This window comes from Episyrphus balteatus, chromosome 2 (genome assembly GCF_945859705.1).
Source record: "Episyrphus balteatus chromosome 2, idEpiBalt1.1, whole genome shotgun sequence".
NCBI classification, from domain to species: Eukaryota; Metazoa; Arthropoda; class Insecta; order Diptera; family Syrphidae; genus Episyrphus; species Episyrphus balteatus.
The window spans coordinates 56,839,773-56,854,249 of NC_079135.1; the positions used below are offsets into that span (position 1 = coordinate 56,839,773).

The following is a 14,477-nucleotide window of genomic DNA, read 5'->3' on the forward strand; positions in this document are numbered from 1 at the left end:
CTAACAAAACCGGAGTGATTAAAATAAATTGAACTAAAATGAACTAGTTCAGAACTAGTTCAGTAGCGTGATTTGAACTAAAGTGATCGATCACTCAAATGAACTAAAGTGCCCTACTCTAGTCAATACCCCTATAGTATAAGATCGGTTGTACATTGACTTAATATATATGGACTGCTAGAAGCATATTCAGGTTGGTTCCACTTGTTTCTTCGATATACTAGCGCCCTAAAAAAAAGCGGAGAATAAGTGCAACATTTTTGACGAAGTGCGAAAGGAAATATAGAAAAACAGAGAAAGCACTGCCTTTTAACGACAGATGTCATTAACTAAAAGTTTCCTCTTTTCGCCGTCTAAGGTTATACCGCTAGTAGAGCTAGAAAGATGTGGAATCATTTTTTTTCAATTTTTGTATGGAAAAGTCAAACGACTAGCAGTCATATAGTAGGTCAATGCGGTTGTAATAAAGAAAACCCACCTACACATTACATATTTATATAAAAACAAAAAAAACACCTAATTATGGCCGTTAGTGTAATTGTGAAATGGGGACGTAATTACCTTTAATTGAAACGAGCCTCGTTTATTAAAAACATTCGAGCCTCGTTCTCTTCTCCGCGTTCCACAAACAAACACAGAAAAACAATTTTTTCTTTTTAATAAACGTCAAGCTACGAATTTTCAACTGCTGGATGGCTGCAAAGAAGATTCTTTCTGGTTTCCGAACAAAAAAAACAGAACCAAAGCGTGTGCAAATACCTTTTTCTTTGTTGTGATTTTTAAATATATTCAGTGGTTAAGTAAGATAAGTAATTTCTAATAAATGGAAAACGATAAATCTGTAGAAACGCAACCATCTATCTCAAACGTCGAGCCTACGGCTTCATCATTAACACCATCGGGTATACTTGTAGAACCGCAACCGCCATCATTACAAGAGCCCAAAAGTCCCGGCTCTAGTTCAGGGGAAATAGAAAATGTATTAAGCAGCGAAGCAGATCCCGTAGTCGATGTATCCGGCAATGCTGCAGATTCTGGTTTTCTGAAACGTACGGCAGACGACGTAGCACAGACGGATGCTAAGCGATATCGATTAAAGCGACGTAAAATAAAAGCCGCCGGAGCTCCTAAAATGCCCCTTACAGGTTCGTTACGGATTTATTAAACAAAAAATTCATGTATTTAAAATGATGGTGTTCTTTGTTAGGATATGTTCGTTATATGAACGTTCGAAGGGATCAGTTGCGTTCAGAATTTCCAGAAAAAACATCCATCGAATATACTAAAATGATTGGTGAGGAATGGTCAGCAATGTCAGAGGATAAAAAATCGCCATTTCTAAAAGAAGCTGAGGTTGACCGACAGAGGTGAGAGTAACAAACAAACCTGAATATTTTTATTGCTTAATTGGTATGAACGAATGAACTTTGTCATTTTCCATTTGCTTTCGAGATTTTTGAGAATAATGCCAGATTTTTCCTTGCAAATAGAAAACTATTTTTTTGTAAGGCTAGTCGCGCACTTGAAACTTTTCTGCAGAGATCAGAAATAAATCTCAACCTTTTGAAAGGTTCCTTAATAACTCTTATTTGTTGCCATTTTCAATAAAGGTCATAAAATAACCTTTATTTTTAAAAAGAAAAAATTTCGGTCAAGGTCTGAGAGAAACCTTTATTTTGTATTTTTTTATGTTTCGGTCAACCGACGGACAGAGATTTATCGCTGAGAGAAAATATAAATTTCATCTGCAAATGTATCAAATCAATTAGAATTAGAACATCGGTCTCCTGAAATATTCGAAATTTCATTGGTTGTGCTTGTTTTCCCAGCGACTCAAATCACAGTGGAAATAAAACATTTTCGTCTTTACATTAATTTTAAACGAAAAGCGATGTAATCTTGGGTCTAAAGAACTTTCATTCTTGACATATTCGACATTTTCCTTTGAATTGACCATTTTTGATTTATTTTCAGCGAAAATGGTTAAAGGCCGTCGCCCATGGGCGCAGGAATTGTTACTTATATAACTTTTACAAAAGTTATATAAGTAACAAAGTCTTTCCAATCGATGTTTTTACCCCTGAAGAAGTCGAGAAGTTACGACGAAACGTAGGGAAAAAGTATGAAATCAAGATTTTTATTTGCATATAGAAGGAAGTGACCAAAAAAGCCCGATTCAACATAAACGATGTTTTATTTATTTTTACTTTCACAAAGGAGCCCCAATTATTTTTCTATTTTACTTTTTCAACGGCGCTCGTATTTTTTGTCCTAATTTTGGGTTAATTTGTTTGGCTTCCGGGAGGACAATGGTGTCCAAAATCTTAGTTCATCTTTCAAGAACAAGGCGCTCCAATTTCTTTTGAAAGACTAAGGGCCATTTTGTTCACTCGAAGTTGAACATAACTTGAGGATTTTTATCTTCAACTTCCCAATTTGCTTTTGTTCACTGAAAGTTGACGTTTTTAACTTTCGATTTTCAACTCGAGAGTTTATCAACTTCCTGTTTTGCCCATATATCGTTTACTGATTTTTTATAGTTTTTTTTTATTGTGTGTGTGACTTTTATACATACATATATTAACAATATTTATCGATTCCAGTATCAATCTTTTTTCTATCACTTTTTGTAACGGACACAGCTTTTAGATCTTTTTCTAAATTCACCTCAGTTTACCCTACTAAAATGTCAAATTTCTAAAAATCGTGATTATTTAAATTTATAAATTTAATTTTCTTTGACATACATTTTTGTGTACACCTCTAAGACTTACCATATAAATCCTAGTACGCAGCTGAAGCGAAACGAAAAATTTTGAAGTCTCCAAAGTCAACAGCAGACATGTTAACGACAAAATACCATAGGGTAATATGGCAAAGTAAAAATAATTTTAAAAAATATCAAAAAATTCAAGAAATAACATTAGAAAATAAGTTGTAAAGTAAAAACAAACCAAGATTTCGTTTTCGTATTTTTGTATGGAAAATTTCGTTTCGCTTCAGCTGCGTACTAAGCTTAAACCGTGGCAACCCTATGCCTTGACAGGAAGTCGCCGGGTAACCCATGTGCAAACTGTTTCTTTAGACACTACCTTTAAGAAATTATAGCTCTCAACTGGTGTAACGATAAGGTTAGGTCGTTCTAGGCGGGACCTTCTACTATAACCTCAAATGCCTGCCTGCAGTAATTAATTTTGCTGACAGGGATTTCCAATGATGGAAATTTTTCATTGATAGCTGTAACCGACTTGTCAAAATGCACGCCACTGATTTGTTTCAATTATGAATTTCAATGGTAGCTAATGGCCTATAAAAATAAAAAAATAAAAATTTTTGCTTCTTATTTTCTAATTTTTTTTTAGTTTGTGTAGTTTTTGGGAGAATTCCATCCTTACTCTAAAAATTTGCTATTTTGAATATTTTAACCGAGAAAGTACCCAAATTAGAATGGATTAAAATTAAAGAACTGTAAAGAATGCGTCGCTCGCCGCTCAGCTACTAAAATGAAGATGTCCAAAATTTGAAATTTGTATGGAGGTCGCCCATCTATAATAGAATGCTGTCGCTTCAACTTCGTCGCGCGACGAGTATAAACAGGCAAGAAACACTAGAATAATTTTTCTAAGTCACTTCACTTTAATATAAAAGTGCTCACTGATTAAGAGACCGATTAAACTGTCGGCGGATAGAAAGTTTGTAGTGTGCGGGGGCTCTAAGGAAATTCGATTTTTTGGTTACTTTTCGAGTAACCAACAATTTCAAGTTTGTGTCCATAACTTGAAAAGCAAGCCGAATATGCAATATATTTTGTAGAAAATTAAAAAACTAAACTTATTCTTTCTAGTATTATGCCTTAAAATTAAGTTTTAATGATTAATATTTTTACAAAAGCCTACTTTACACAAACAAGAATAAAAAACTTGCAATATCCTGTGTACATCGGACTTTTAGTTTAGCTAACACAAAATTATATTAGATTTGTCATAAGTTAGTATTAATGTATGTATTACTACATGAGAAATCCTCTGAAGAAAACCGGATAGGTAATTTCCAACCACCGTCTCCTTTCAGAACCGCCAACCGCAAGGCAATCTTCTAACGAAAGGATATTTATTAAAATACAATCATCGGATTTCCTGTAAAATAAGACACGATGAAGTTTTTGACTTGATTGAGGCTACTAAATGTACAATTAGGATTTATATCATTTCTGTGAGGTCTATAGCTAAGTTCTGGCATCTCCGTGCGCAACTTAAATATCAAATGTAACGCAAATCATTATTCGATCTTTGCATGACCTTGCTCATAATATTTAGTCTGCCTTCGCTCCGAAATTCTTTATGAAAATTAAAGAGTCAAGTAAATTTGGTGTATTAGGTGAGAGTCTACGTTTGAAAAAATATTTTAGCAACTTCTATGAGAGAACTATTGAGATTCTAAGCGCGATCGTTTGTTGAAATTCCTCCTGAAATTGATACTCAAAATGATACTGCGGGTGCAGCTAATTACGTGAAGCCACCAAAGCCGCTTCAAATATCCGGTGGAAACCTTTAATTGGCATGGAAAAAATGGATACAGCTTAATAAAACACCAGAAAAATTCAAGTGGCAACTTTTATGTCATGCATAAGAGCAGATATCTATAAATCTTTTTCCTTCAAAGATTGCGAAAAAAAAAACAAAGTATAAGTAAAAAATTTGAGGAGTATTTTTCTCCTAGGGTAAGTTTAACATTTGAAATGTACACCTTCAATACGCTTACTCAAGAGGAAGGAGAAAGTTTCGAAGAATTCTTTACAAAAATTAAAAATCAATCGAAAAAATGTGCATTTAAAAATCTTCAAGACTAATTATTGAGGGACAAAATAGTAACGGACATACCAATTTTTAACTCTGAAGAGTGTGAAACTTTTCCAATACCAACTGAAATCTGATCACAACAAATAATTTACCTAAAGAAGATTGAAGCGTTATAGATTTTCAAGTATACTTCATTGAAGTTAATAAATAACTATTGTTATTAAATTAATCTTTCAGCGCAATGGACAATACTTTTAGTTAATCCGTCTTCAGCCAATACAAATAAACTTGATAGTTTTGTAACAATATTTTTAGCTATTTTTATAACTTTGAACGATGTCATTTGGAAGCATGAATTGAATGTACATTAGGGTGTCCGTTATTTCCCAAAGTGATGTTTTCGGGGGAGACACCCCCTAGATCGAAAGCTTAGGGCCTAAATAAGGGGAATTTAGCAAAGAAAAATTTTTTGGAGGTCATTAACCCGTGCCTCTAGGGTCATACTTTCCCCATACAAATTTGTATGGGAAATTTTTAACTCATATATAAAATTTTTTTTCTCTCGAGTTAAATCATATTTTTTTTTTAATGTTTGATAATTCTGGTTGAAAAACAGTTACTTTAAAAGATCACATTCAAAATTTCCCGTTAAAATTTTTTTTTATATTTTATTTCGGTTTTTGAAATTATTAGCTGTTTTCGTAGTGTTTGCTTTCACCTATCACACAATATTAAAAGCAGTATTATTGGTTTTTAATCCTTTCAAATATTGCATTCAAAAATTTGTGAATAAATCAAAAATTTAAATTTTTTTAAATTTTTTTTTGAAATTTTTGCTGTTTTTATAATAAATAAATATTATTAAATACTTTACCCTTTCTTGTTTGCAACTTTTTTGATGTAATTTTTTAGGTGAATAATTTTTAAACAAAATTCAATAAAAATATTGTAAACATATCTTTTGTAGTTCGAGAAAAATAAATTTAAACGTATAAAAACGGCAAAAATTTCAAAAAAAAATTTCAAAAATTGAAGTTTTTGATTTATTCACAAATTTTTGAATGCAATATTTGAAAAGAATTAAAAACCAATAAAACTGCATTTAAAATTGTGTGATAGGTGAAAGCAAAAACTACGAAAACGGCTAATAATTTCAAAAACCGAAATAAAATATAAAAAAAATTTTTAACGGGAAATTTTGAATGTGATCTTTTAAAGTAACTGTATTCCAACCAGAATTATCAAACATTAAAAAAAAATATGATTTAACTCGAGAGAAAAAAAAATTTATGTATGAGTTAAAAATTTCCCATACAAATTTGTATGGGGAAAGTATGACCCTAGAGGCACGGGTTAATGACCTCCAAAAAATGTTTTTTTGCTAAATTCCCCTTATGTAGGCCCTAAGCTTTCGATCTAGGGGGTGTCTCCCCCGAAAACATCACTTTGGGAAATAACGGACACCCTAATGTACATGCTTGAATCAGGGGTCGAATCACGGCATATGTATGTACGTTCGTTAACGTATGGCCACTATCTGACCCTATCTTTTTCTACTGATTAAATAACTCATCACATAGAGACAGTAATAGCCAAAACATTAACGTATGATCGTAATCGTGTGCCGTGATTCGACCCCTGATGTAAACTTTGGAATAACTTTTTGGCGTTGTTGGCCAATTGCTCTACCCTCTACGTGTGTTGACTTCGAATCTGCTAGTTTCTCTTCGTTCTATTCGTTTTTGTTGATTTCGTTCATCTCTTGCTTCTTGCGATTCTGATTCACGTAACTGCGCCATGCTCACACGCATATCTGAATTGTTTTGTTAGATTTGTTCGTCTAATCTTTTTGTGCTCTTCTATTCTGCATAACTCAAATTGGATCCTTTGTTTCTTGCTGGCATTTTTGAAATACTTTCATAATGCGGTATGGTTAAAAAATTTACCTACCTTTCGCCTTAATAAAACACTTATTTTATTAAACACGTATGTATGTAAACGTTTTTCAAAAAAATGTCATTTATTTGACATCACAATAATAAACATTTATATTTTTCGACAGAAAAAAATCTCTTTTAAAAAAGATTGGTTGACCTTAGAATGCTTAAGTATTTTTTAATAGTGAATCAAAAAAATAAAAAAAAGTTTATGCTGGACCACCCTAATCATTTACGTGCATGAAAAATAGATGTTGGCCGATTTTCAGACCTACCCGATATGCATACAAAATTTCATAAAAATCGGTCGAGGCGTTTCGGAGGAGTTTTGTAACAAACAATGCGACACGAGAATTTTATACATATATACATAATATTGGATTTAGCAATACAGATATAAAATTTCAGAATATTGGATTTCAGATTGATGTAGTTTTCGATTGGTTTCAGTCAAGGGTTCACTCATTCTGAAATCCAATAAAACAATCTGAATCAGTTCTACTCAATTCTGAAATTTTATATCTATATTGGTGAATAACCAAATAAAAATGTTTTGCTTTTCTACTATGAAATTTGGCTTGACGTTTAATTATTTAAATATTATGTCGTTTTCGATTGGCAGTCCGGAAGCGTCCGGATTCATTCAGAAGTCTTCTGAAAGCGTTTTATTCGCACGAATATGACAGGCAGAACGCTTCTCAGAAGAGGGGCTTAATTTTTTGCATTATCTATAATTGTAACTAAATTTAATATAAAGTTTGATGCTTTGCTTGGTGTTTTTTTTTTAATATGAAACCTGTCTATATCCCAAGATTTAAGAATTGCTACCCCCTTAGTTGGAATGTTAAGGAATATTTTTTTTTTTTAATTTCAGATACATAACGGAACTGAATGATTTCCTCAAAGACCGTCCAGATATACTAGCTTCCGAATTGGCTAAAAACAAGATTCGTAAGCGCAAGGAAAACCTCGTAGCAAAATCAGTCCTCACCGAAAAGGCCCAAGTTAATGGTAATAACTTAAATGGAAATTCATCGACTAAACCATCATCTTCACCTAAATCAATTGAAACCATTCCCGCGGCTACTGCAAAACATTCAACAAAACAGCCACAAATTACTCAAACTACACAAACCCATTCAAATGTGAATCGTCGCTTTGGGCAAACAAGTGGCGGGTTATATGATAATGGTGGTATTCCAATTTTCACTGAAGAATTCCTAGAACATAATAAATGCGTGGATATGGAACTCCGATCATTGCGAAAATCTCACGTTGACTTTGAGCAGCAAAATGCAGTGCTTGAAAAGCACGTTGAGAATATGAAATTTGGAGTTGAAAAGATGGTAAATGAAAACGATGAGTTACAAGAGAAGAATCGTTTATTAGAAATGTATTTGGACAAGTTGAAATTAAAGCTATCTCAAGCCCTTTCTGGATTGGCGATTCCTACAGAACCCAATGGTGCCACTTTGGACAATATTGACAAGTATATGAGTGACTTATATAAAATGGCAACAACAAACACTCACGGACCTGCAAGTCTAAATAAGGCGAAAGATATAATCCGAAAACTTGATTTGACGATTCAGCTTTAATTTTTAAACGGACTTGTATAAAGATAAAAATGGCATTGCATGATATATGCTTATTGAGTATGTGAGGCATTTAGAAGAATTATGAATTAGTTATTTTTTAAGTTTTGTTACCTATATTTAATGCCACTTTATTTCTTAGATTTAGTATTCTTCATTCAATATTGCGTTGCTTTTGTCAAGTTTTAAAAATATACATACTTTATACAAAAGTAAAAAAAAATTCTTTACTAACTTTTTCAATTGTAATATGCTAGGGAGGTCAGAATATATTACGAGTACCTCTGAAGAATTTTCTAATTTTCCTGTATACATAAACAAAATTAACATTATCAGGAGAAACTACTGAATTGCCGCCAACGCCAAGCAAACTAAAACGGACCTCGCTTGGAGAGTTGTGGAGAAGTGGGGGGTTAAGAATCGGTATTGAAAGAAATAATAAAATTCAAATTCAGAGTAACGTGGATATTTGCTTTGTAGATAGATCGAGAAAGAAAGGTGAATGTGTAATAAAATCTAAGAGACAGCAACACGTAATGTTTAAATGTGTTTGCTTAAGTTTTAAATTCATACCACTTTATAGTCTTCATGGAGCTGTATAAGAAACCGCTGCGTTGGTCTGCCTGTATATGCGGTCGCCGAACATGTGTACAATTTGTCATAGAAAATAAAACAAAAATTGAAACTATTACGGTTGTCAATATCAATTGATAGATGAACGAAAAATTTATCAATTGAGAGACATTTTGGTATTACGGTTGTCAATTGATAAGCTTGTCTCTATTGTGAACATTGATAAAAATACAATTGTGAATAAAAGTTATTTTTGTTTTGACGTTTCATTTTACATTTATTTATTTCGTTGTTATTGGCCTTGGTTTTTTAATATGCGGGTTGTTATTCCAAAAAAAAAATATTAGTAATACACTCCTTTTCAAATGTTCAGTATTCGTTTTTTCCTTACAGTGTAGGCAAAATAATAATTTTCTTAATGTCAAGTCATTGTTTAAGATAATAGCAGAATCAAAAATAAAAAAAAAAAATAATTCAAAACGTGTGGTTATTTTCCGTGTTTCTCTATGGCAAAGCATTTCATATCGAAAAACTATGTTATTTTTTTGTTTCTTCAGAATAGGTACAAATAAAGAATGAAGCGTAAAAGTGGTCTATGAAAAGAATTTAAACCAAGTTCTTCTTAAAAATGTATTTTACTTATTTTATTATTTGTATCTATCTGAATCTCTTCTCAAAATTATTAAATGGTGGGTTAAGTCAGAACTATAATTCTGCCTACTAAGCAAAAAGGGCGCATGAGCCAAAAATCCAAAATTGAGTTAAAGGCATATTTGACATCCTGAAACAATTCCTCATTTATATGTTAACTGAAAACAGTGCATTTTCAATTCCAAGTGGCTCAAAATACTCAATGAAGATGAGCACAACGATATTACTCCGCTGTATTCCTCAATAGAAAAATGCATTTATTACTATCTCTAAAAATTAGATACGCATTTGGGAAGCTTAAACAATATATAATTATTGCGTAAACTAAAAATTATAATTTTCCTACTACAAGTTGCTTAAAATCATTTTTGAAATTGAGCACATTTACAATTCTCAACCTTTTCCCTTGTCAGTAAAATGCATTTATCTCAAAACTACAAAAATGGATATGCGCCCTTTTTGCTTAGCACGGCAGAATTGTCGGATGCGACAGATGAAACGGAGGGGAACAGCGCTCGCAGCCGCACTCGACAGATGAAAACTTATCGAAAACTAAAAGAAAACAACAACAATTAACAGTAGCTTCCGACTTCATCCGCCAATTATGGTTCTGGCTTTAGGATTTTTGACTTAAATCGACGATCACAAATTTAATCGGTACGGGCTACCCATTTCCGAACATTTTCAACAAGGTTCAGGGTTGTTTTCTATGGCAGAAACTGAAGTACTTCCTAATTTTGCACTTCCTCCCAATTTTTAACAGAGCATTTTTTGTGGTACGACGCGGGTCACATACCCAGCAACGCTAACTTCCTATATGTGAAGTTCACGTTCTCGTTCCCTTTTACTTTGTTTCGTTTATTCTTTATTGACCTGGTTTGATTAAATGCAATCCAGTGTCCCAATAACTTAACTTATTAAATAATAACTTTCATTACTCAACCTACATTGTTGAGTAATAATAAGAAACACTTTTAACCTGAATTGCTCTTTGGCAATTCAGCATATTTATACATTGATTCGAAGTCGTTTAAATGTTGTTATTTTTAGTCTTTAAGTTACTATGAACAAATAAAGTTATTCTTTTATTTATTCTTGGAAAACCAAGAAAAATTGAATCTTTCATTTTTAAACCGATAAGTTGTCTGGCGCAGTCGGTGGCTTTTCCGTCTAAGTATTGTACGAAAATTTATTTAAGTGTCAAAATACTTATTCCTTCTAAGGATTAATTCGGAAATCGAACATTTTTTTTTTTACGGTTAAAATTGAAAAGTTGAAAATTAAAAACGTGTCAATCCAAGAAAAAAAAAGAAAAAAACTTGAAGACTCAAACAAAAAAATAAATAAATAAATAAACAAACATAAACAAATACTAAAAGGTGTTAAAAGGAAGTGAAATAGAGTTGTCCTTATAATTATTTCGCGGAGTGGATAATATAAGAATTAGAAAAAAAAAAAACATTGCAAAATGGCAAACCACATAACAGTGAAAGACCTAATTACTGAAGCTCGATCCGTTCCAGTGTTCAGAGGAGATGGGTCATCAGAACTCAGTTCGTTCTTGTCGGAGGCTGAAAATATTGCATCTCTGGCAATAGAACAGAACTCGAAGAACTACATTTACAACATCTTCATTGCTAAACTTCAAGGAGAAGCTGCAATGTCGATTAGAAGACTTCCCGACGATAGAAACTGGGAGACTATCAAACAGCAACTCATCAAATCTTTTGGGGTTCAGGAGTCATACCTCAAGCTTAAGGATAAAGCCGACGGAGTAAAATTCAGTAATGTAAGTCAGTTTTATAAAGAATTAAGAGATATTTTAGATAAGCTTAACCTTAAGTATAAATTAGATTCAGAGAAACCAACGGAATTTAAGCCTCAAAATAATGAAAAAAGTATATTAGAAAAATTTTTAAATAAGATAAATAGATCCGATAGTATGTATCTTCGGATAAAAGACGTTTTAACATTAGAAGAAGCTTACTATAGCTTAGTCGAAACTGGTATTAATGACCATATTAAAAATGACAACAATCCAGGTAGACAGTCTAATTTTAAAAATAGAGATCATCAAAATTATCAAACTCGTACCTACCACAACAATAATAGGTACAGTGATAATAATAATAGATATAATAATAATCAAAATAGGTTCAATCAAAGTCGCGATGAGATATCTCAAAACAGTAACTATAGTAACAAAAGCAGATATCAGACTTCAAATTTTTCAAACAGGAATTCAAACCCTTTCCGTAATAACTCACCCTCCAGCTCTCAAAGCCAACAAAATAGACAAGAATCTGTGAACTCAAATCACAATGTAGAAACACACGAAAATTTTCATTTAACGCCTCGGGAAACACATTACCAATAGTAAGCTTAACAGTAGAAGGACAAAAAATAAATTGCTTAATCGATACAGGTTCAGCAATATCAATCATAAACTCCCCTTTGTTTCCAAATAGACTACGTAAAAACTTAGAAATCCCGATACGAATGTCGACTCTAACCGGAGATGAATTGATAAAACAAGAAATTATTACCGAACTTCCAGAAGAGTTCAACGAAGTAGCAACAATGAGTTGGAAAATTCATACACTAAGAAATAGAAATTTTGACGCAATTATAGGACAGAATTTGTTGAGTCCCCTCAAGGCTTTAATTAATTTAGAAAATAATTCTATCACAATTAATAATAAAACCACTTTTTTTCATTTTTGCTTGCCCTTATGAAAATATTATTCAACCTGAAAAGCTGGAAGTAAATCATGCAACCCTCTTAGAACAACTAGAGTCAAAACATTTAAATAATGAAGAAAAACAACATTTAGACAAAATTATAAAATGTAATAAAGATCTCTTCTTTCAAGAAGGACAAAACCTAACGTCCGTAAAAGAAGTTAAACATCAGATTATTACAAAAAATAGTCTGCCAGTGTACTCGAAGATTTACCGTTTTCCAAAGGTACACGAACGTGAAGTTGAAAAGCAAATAGAGGAAATGCTCGAGCAAGGTATTATTCAACCGTCAAGTTCAGCATACAATTCACCTATTTGGGTAGTCCCAAAAAAAGTCGACAATTCTGGCCTAAATAAATGGCGAATTGTTATCGATTATAGGAAATTAAACGAAATCACTGTTGACGATAAATTTCCAATTCCAAATATCGATTCGTTATTCGACAAATTAGGAAGGGCTCAATATTTCACGACCCTTGACTTAGCAAAGGGATTCCACCAAATTCTAGTCGATGAAAAGGACAGGGAGAAAACAGCATTTTCTACCCCACAAGGCCATTATGAGTATGTTCGAATGCCATTCGGTCTAAAAAATGCTCCCGCCACATTCCAACGGATGATAAACCATGTCTTAAGAGAGTATATCAATAAAATCTGTGTTGTTTACCTCGACGATATTCTCATTTTCAGCACCTCATTCCAGGAACATGTGGAATCAATAAATAAGATTCTAAAAAAATTAAGAGACGCTAATTTAAAGATACAAGTGGATAAGTGTCGTTTTTTTGCCAAGGAAACCGAATACCTTGGGCACATTTTAACTCCAGAAGGTATTAAGCCAAATGACAAAAAAATTGATGTTATAAAAAACATAAAAATTCCAAAAACAAAGAAAGAAATCAAAAGCTTTTTAGGTCTAACCGGCTACTATCGCAAGTTTATAAGAGATTATGCTAAAGTGGCGCAACCGTTAACTAAGTGTTTAAAGAAAGATGGTAAAATTCGTGTAAACGACAGTATGTATAAAGAAGCATTTTGCAAACTTAAGTCTTTGATAACAGAACATCCAATTTTACGGTATCCAAATTTCAACAAAAAAATTCACCCTTACGACCGATGCAAGCCAATTCGCATTAGGAGCTGTTCTTTCACAAGATGGGCACCCCTTATGCTACGCTAGTCGTACTCTAAACGAGCACGAAGTCCGGTACAGTACTATAGAAAAAGAACTCTTGGCTATCGTATGGGCATGTAAATATTTCCGTCCATATTTGTACGGAGTTAAATTCACAATTCAAACTGACCACCGACCACTTAAATGGCTAGATTCTCTGAAGGAACCAAATTCGAAACTAAAGCGCTGGCGTATAAGGTTAAATGAATATGAATATGACATCGAATATGTTAAAGGTAAAGACAATAATGTCGCTGACTTTTTGAGTAGATTGGAAGTCCATAATAATGAAACTGATACAGATTTAGCAACAATACACAGTGGATTAGAAGATGTAGGTGATTATATACCAATTGCAGATAAAATAGTAAATGTTTACCGATCACAGATACATTTAGTAGAAAATAAAGTTCAAGAAATTATTATAAGAAACGAACGTTTTAAACAAATATTCATCTCAAAAGACGATATATCGAATGAATCTTATTTAAATGACATTTTTAGAAGATCAATAAAAAAAGGAGTTACAGCAATTTATTCAGAATTATCAGATTCAGAGTATAACAAAATTCAAGAAAAGCTTGTGGAATTATTCAGTAATGATAGAACAATAAAGTTTATAAAATGCAACAGAAGAGTTATAGAATTAGAATCTGAAGATGATGCATTAGAAATTATAGAGAAAACGCATATTGAGGGCAATCATAGAGGGATTCTCGAAAATTACCAAGAGATTCGATCTCAATATTTTTATCCCAAATTGAAAGAAATAATCCATAAATACATTAATAATTGCGATAAATGTAATTTGGCGAAGTATGATAGGCATCCACTGAAACCTGAGTTTTCAAATTTCAGAAACACCGAAAAAACCAAACGAGATTATTCATGGAGATTTGTTTATATCACAAAAGGAAGTCTTTCTCACAACAATAGATAAATTCAGCAAACATTTGATGGCAACTAAAATAAATGATAGAAATTATATGACTTTTATAACAGCTTT

General features: G+C 32.4%; 1 protein-coding gene across 1 annotated transcript; it reads left to right on the plus strand.

Annotated features, from left to right (window-relative positions):
• The first annotated feature begins 645 nt into the window (after positions 1-645).
• On the plus strand, positions 646-9,154 carry LOC129908820 (high mobility group protein 20A). Its single transcript, XM_055985624.1, has 3 exons — positions 646-1,145; positions 1,208-1,367; positions 7,611-9,154. Exons 1-3 carry the CDS (start codon positions 824-826, stop codon positions 8,332-8,334), a joined length of 1,206 nt encoding a protein of 401 aa, XP_055841599.1. The 5' UTR covers positions 646-823; the 3' UTR covers positions 8,335-9,154.
• The last annotated feature ends 5,323 nt before the right edge of the window (positions 9,155-14,477 follow it).